Raw genomic sequence first — 6,243 nt, 5'->3', positions numbered from 1 at the left:
GCATATGTTTTGAAAAATAAAAACTTTAATTAAAAAAAACAACAACAAAAAGATATGTCATAAATATTTTTGTGTAGGTGGAGTCTTTTATTCTATTTAAAAGTTTTTTGGGGGGATTTAGACCCTGTAGTGCTATTGTTGGCTTAGATACTATGCACAGTATAAATATTCTTCCTAGATGGTGAAGAAAGAACTGAGCATAGTGTTCCAAGTGTGAGCAGAAGAAGCTAAGGTAGAAATAATAACTTCCTGATTCCTGAAAGTCATGTCTCACCATGAAGCTTCAGGTCACACTAGCTCATTCTTTTGGCTGTCATGGTACACTGTTGATTCATATTGGGCTTGTGGTCCAGCAAAATCTACAGATCTTTTTCATGCAGACTACATTTGTACTGTTCCTTCCTCATCTTGAATGTGTGCAGTTGAATTTTTGAACCTAAATGTGCACACATACATTTCTCCTTATCAAATTCATTTTGTTAGAGTCAGCTCATAGTTTTAGTGTCTGAAAATTCTTTCGAAACCTGACTTCATTTGGTGGTGTTAACTGTCACTTCTACTCTTTTGTCCCTTGTGAATTTTCTCCACACTCTTTTCAAGGTCATTATTGAAAATATTAAATAGCAAAGCTCAGAGCACTCCCCTGGAGACCTCCTTGAAAATTTAAATTACTCTTTGAAACTGATCAGTTTTTAATCCATCCAATCGTCCTATTGTTTAGTGCTAGATACTTCTGTCATTTCTACATTACCAGGCCAAATCCACTGATGTATAGATTTCAGCTTTTATGCTCCTCCTCCTCCCCTTACTTTTCTCCTCCTCCTCCTCTTCCTTCTCCTCCTCCTCCTTCTTCCCTTACTCCTTCTCTTCCTCTTCCCCCTTTTCCTCTTCCTCTTCTTCCTCCTCCTCCTCCTCCTCCTCTTCTTCTTCTTTCTTCTTCTTCTTCTTCTTCTTCTTCTTCTTCTCTTCTTCTTCTTCTTCTCTTCTTCTTCTTCTTCTTCTTCTCTTCTTCTTCTTCTTCTTCTTCTTTTTATTGGTTTGATGTCATTTTTCTTGTGCAGCATAATAATGGTATAAATATGTATGCATATATTTGATTTAACATATATTTCTATCATATTTAACATATTTTGGAGTACTTGGCATCTAGGGGAGGGTCTGGGGGAAAGGAGGGAAAATTGGAAGACAAGGATTTGCAAGGGCTAATGTTAAAGAATTGTCCATGCATATGTTTTGAAAAATAAAAACTTTAATTAAAAAAAACAACAACAAAAAGATATGTCATAAATATTTTTGTGTAGGTGGAGTCTTTTCTTCTATTTAAAAGTTTTTTGGGGGGATTTAGACCCTGTAGTGCTATTGTTGGGTTAGATGTTATACACAGTATAAATATTCTTCTTCCATGGTAGAGAAAGAACTGACCATAGTGTTCCAAGTATGAGTAAAGGAAGCTAAGGTAGAAATAATAACTTCCTGATTCCTGAAAGTCATGTCTCTCCATGAAGCTTCAGGTCACACTAGCTCATTCTTTTGGCTGTCATGGTACACTGTTGATTCATATTGGGCTTGTGGTCCAGCAAAATCTACAGATCTTTTTCATGCAGACTACATTTGTACTGTTCCTTCCTCATCTTGAATGTGTGCAGTTGAATTTTTGAACCTAAATGTGCACATATACATTTCTCCTTATCAAATTCATTTTATTAGAGTCAGCTCATAGTTTTAGTGTCTGAAAATTCTTTCGAAACCTGACTTCATTTGGTGGTGTTAACCGTCACTTCTACTCTTTTGTCCCTTGTGAATTTTCTAGGAATGTCATCCACACTCTTTTCAAGGTCATTATTGAAAATATTATATAGCAAAGCTCAGAGCACTCCCCTGGAGACCTCCTTGAAAATTTAAATTACTCTTTGAAACTGATCAGTTTTTAATCCATCCAATCGTCCTATTGTTTAGTGCTAGATACTTCTGTCATTTCTACATTACCAGGCCAAATCCACTGATGTATAGATTTCAGCTTTTATGCTCCTCCTCCTCCCCTTACTTTTCTCCTCCTCCTCCTCTTCCTTCTCCTCCTCCTCCTCCTTCTTCCCTTACTCCTTCTCTTCCTCTTCCCCCTTTTCCTCTTCCTCTTCTTCCTCCTCCTCCTCCTCCTCCTCCTCTTCCTTCTCCTCCTCCTCCTTCTTCCCTTACTCCTTCTCTTCCTCTTCCCCCTTTTCCTCTTCCTCTTCCTCTTCCTCTTCCTCTTCCTCTTCCTCTTCTTCTTCTTTTGATTCTTCTTCTGATTCTTCTTCTGATTCTCCTCCTCCTCCTCCTCCTCCTTCTTTTTCTACTTTCTGTCCTCTTTCTTCTTTTCTCTCTGTTCCTTTTTCCTCCTCTCTCTTCCTCTTCCTCTCCCCTTCACCTCTCCCTTGCTCCTTCTAGCTCTTCCCCCTATTTTTCCTTCCCCTTATCTTTCTTTATTCCTCCTTCCTTCCCCTTATATTTTTCTCTTCGTCCCTCCTCTCTCTCTCTCTCTTTATCTCTCTCACACGAGTATCTACTTAATAGAATATTATTAATCTTCCCTTCTGAAATAGCAATCATCTTGTTTCTGCAGTGTAGGTAGTGATAAAAATAGCTGCTACAATAAGCTAGATTATACAATTCCAAAGAGAAAGAAAATATGGATAACAACTCCTTTTACTTTAATATTTAAAAAATACATATAACATAGATATTTATGCAAATCACACCAGTGAGAGAAAAATTCCCACTAGGATTATATCTTATTTTCATACTGTACTGACAAAATGAGTTACTAATACACTAACAAAATTGAATTCAAAAGAAAAATAGAACATAGTCAATAATTTTTTCTGGATTGTCAATTTTGTTTCTTAAGGCAAAATACATGCACACATATGCTACAAATTACAACAATGTTTTCAAGTACACTAAAGAAGGTAAAATAAGGTCTTGTCATCTTAAGGACTTGAACCAACAGACAAGAAATCTTCATCCATTAGCAATAGCTCAGGACAGCCACACCAGGGAGGACTTTTCCTTTAGGAAGCTCTAGACTAGCAGTAGTTGCGGTGCTCACATGCTGACCTTGCCTTGAGGGTTCCTTTTGGCACAGTCAGTAGCAATATCCGCATGATGGTGATGGAGCATGAGGAACAAAAGAGCAAAGGACAATGTGGTAGTGACTCCTACTTAAGGTATGCTTCTTTTCAAACTCCAAGGAGAACTATGACCGGAAGGAAACCTGGGTCTGTGTTAGCCTTGTAGTGCTTCTGTAATTATTCCTGTCATGGAAGCGTGTCAGACTGGGCACAGGGAGGACACCATATTTGGGGTTGCACAGGTATGGAGATGGTCTTGAATCAAAGATCATCCTTTAAAAGCACCCCTATTTCCAGGGATAAAGCTACGTTGTTTCAATTCATCAGAAATGTTCAGTAAATTATGTAATGGAGGGAAAACATTTCTCAACATTGGTGTGTGAGCAGGGATCATTTCCTTGAGGATTCCCAAGGTAAGATGTGTACCAGTGGCATGGAAATTTGCATTATCTCTGAACTGAATGCTTCTCATCTATTGAACCCTTAACCCTTAGTAGCAACATGATAAGAGCCCCACTTTTATGGGAAAATCCAGTCCTCAAGAGGATATAATTGTGCGTCTATTAGAGTTGTTCATATATTCAAACAAAAAAGATCATGAGCGATTTTATGGTTGTTTTTTGGATTTTATTAAGAAAAACTAGTAAAGATTTAGAAAGACTCCAAAGCAGCAGAGTAGTAAAATAATATATAGTACAAATAGAAAGAACAAAATTAAAAGTAGAAAGACAGAAGAGGATGAGATTCAATGAGAAAGAAAATATTTTTTAAAATCATGATTTCACTTTGCTTGGCTCATAGGCTTGACTATTCTCCAGTAGCTGGGCTGTGTCCTTTTCTCACTATCTGAGACCAATTGTATTGAGAGACAAGCCTCATAGGGAGACAGATCTCAGTTGCAACAGTGCCTTTGAGAAGGAGCATTAAGTACAAATAACTCAAAGGATCACATATGTTCATGGATGCATCAATTCTATTCAGGCCAGAAAAGAGCAGGGATGAGTAACAGCAGTCAGACCTCAGAGCTGACAATAACCTCATAGTCCATCTTATTTAAGCTTCTTATTTTGGGAAATAAGGTAAATTAGAATCACATTGCCCTCTCATGTTCCTTTTTTCTCTGAGCACTGATTTTTCTCTGAGTCTGTGTAAGTGACATGCATGGGGTCTTAAGTTAAGTCACTGGCAGAGTGAGGTTTAGGACCTCATCTCCTTAAGTCTCAGGCCAATGCTCTATTGCTAAACCCCTGTGAAATCTTACCGATTGGTGGAGAGTTTTCCCACCTAGCAGCAGCATTGCTTCTTACAGCAGCACTGCTGGCAGCAGCATTTCTGTTGGCAGCAGCCCTTGCCACAACCACAGCCACAGCCACAGCCACCACAGCCACCACAGCAGCAGGTGCGGCGGCAGCAGACCACTGTAGGGCTGCAGCAGCCCCCACAGCAGCCACAGCAGCAGGGGCAGCAGCCAGAGCAGCAGCCTACACGGCGGCAGGTACAGGTGGTACAGCAATTGCCACAGCCGCCGCAGCCTCCACAGCCGCAGCCACTGCAGCCACAGCCACCGCAGCCTCCACAGCCGCAGCCACCGCAGCCACAGCCACCGCAGCCACCACAGCCACAGCCACCACAGCTGTTGCAGGTGGTACAGCTTCCTCTACAGCCACAACAACCCATAGTGTCAGAAAAGAGAGTTCAAATGAGGTGAGGAGAGAAAGGACTCAGGAGAGATGAATGAAGTTTGATGCTCTCCTTCTACAGGACAGCCCTTATATACACTGCTCAACAGCTGGATCAGGACCCATGATGTTTTTTGTTGTTTATCACAGTTCTGATAATCACATGAGCTCTTCTTTTTTATTTACTTCCTCTTTGCACCTCCTCTGCCTCATTAAATTATTTGTTTTAGGATTTATTGAATTTCATTCTGTTTCAAAGCCATATTCTAATGGGAAGTTTAAAAAGCTGAAATATTTAGTCCTAGGCAGGGAACCTGAACACTGGATAATACTCATGATAGGGGATACTATAGTGAAGATCATTACTTTCACATTTGTCATACTGGGAAGAATGTTGCATATGGTGTCAAGAAACTTGAGTCCATATATTGTCTTTAAACATCCTGCTTCTGATTCTCATTGTCTTTATAATCTTAGGCAAATCATAACTTCCCTAGGACTCAATTTTCTTATCCATAAAATAAGAGTTGTGTGAGATATTTTTAGAGGCTCCTTTGGACTCCATGTCTACATCCCTAAGAGCCCATGATTCTATCTTAGCCCTACCCTTTTTACTGGTTCCCCTACCATGGTCCAGAAACTTAATTTCTTTTACTTTCCCATTCTTCAGGCCAGAAATTTACCTTCCCATTCTTTACTTCTAAACTTGGGAGTGAGTGGAGAAATTCCATCTATGCTACTTATCTCATAGAGAAAGGATTTTACAGTATGAGAAAGAGAGAAATTTGTAAGAGTAGATAAGTAAGAGAAGGTCAGGTTGTATAGATGTTAAATGTTAAGCATAGGAGTTTATATTGGATTCTAAATATTTGGGTCAAATCTGTGCGCTCGCCTATCAAAAATACTAAGGGGAATAGGGAAACTGTGGATGACATTGAGTTGGGATGATAAGGTCAGACTTGAAATTGGTGGCTGTTGGGAAGCTGGATTGGAGTAGAAAGAGGCTTGAAGCAGGAAGGCCAAATAGAAGGCTATTGCAATAATCCAGGTATGAGGTGATGAAAGCTTGAGATATGACAGTGAGGATTGTGGAGGGAAGGGAAAAGGATGTGGGGGAGAAATGAAAACCAGAGGAGAAATGGGCATCAAGAAGAGAAGGGTGAGCAAGAGTTTCAGAGATTGAAGGAAGTCTTTAGTGAGGACTGAGAATGAATCAATGGAGTTGACTTTTAGATCCTGATGCCCCTAGAGACAGTTGTTTCAGATGAGTTGTAGGAATGGAAGTCAGATCTTAGGGGCCTAAGGAACGAGACCACTTCTTTAGTGAAGCTTTGTAATGAAAAGGCAAAGAGTAGGTAGCAGAGATAAGAAATAGTATTATAGTTATTGTTTAGGATATGAAAGATATGAACTGTTTTTAGAGAGAGCAACTGTTTTTAGAGAGATCACAGAATCCC

At 39.6% G+C, this 6,243-nt stretch overlaps 1 protein-coding gene across 1 annotated transcript; it reads right to left on the bottom strand.

The window, feature by feature from the left end:
• Window positions 1-3,725: 3,725 nt before the first annotated feature.
• LOC127557003 (small cysteine and glycine repeat-containing protein 5-like) lies at window positions 3,726-4,784 on the bottom strand. Its single transcript, XM_051990498.1, has one exon. It carries the CDS (start codon window positions 4,782-4,784, stop codon window positions 4,392-4,394), a length of 393 nt encoding a protein of 130 aa, XP_051846458.1. The 3' UTR covers window positions 3,726-4,391.
• Window positions 4,785-6,243: the final 1,459 nt, after the last annotated feature.

Source organism: Antechinus flavipes, chromosome 3 (genome assembly GCF_016432865.1).
Source record: "Antechinus flavipes isolate AdamAnt ecotype Samford, QLD, Australia chromosome 3, AdamAnt_v2, whole genome shotgun sequence".
Lineage (NCBI taxonomy): Eukaryota > Metazoa > Chordata > Mammalia > Dasyuromorphia > Dasyuridae > Antechinus > Antechinus flavipes.
This window is presented reverse-complemented; position numbering and strand designations above follow the sequence as displayed.

Bases quoted from the DNA above. Each gene is read 5' to 3' on its own strand.
- LOC127557003 (XM_051990498.1), bottom strand. From the start codon at position 4,784: ATGGGTTGTTGTGGCTGTAGAGGAAGCTGTACCACCTGCAACAGCTGT.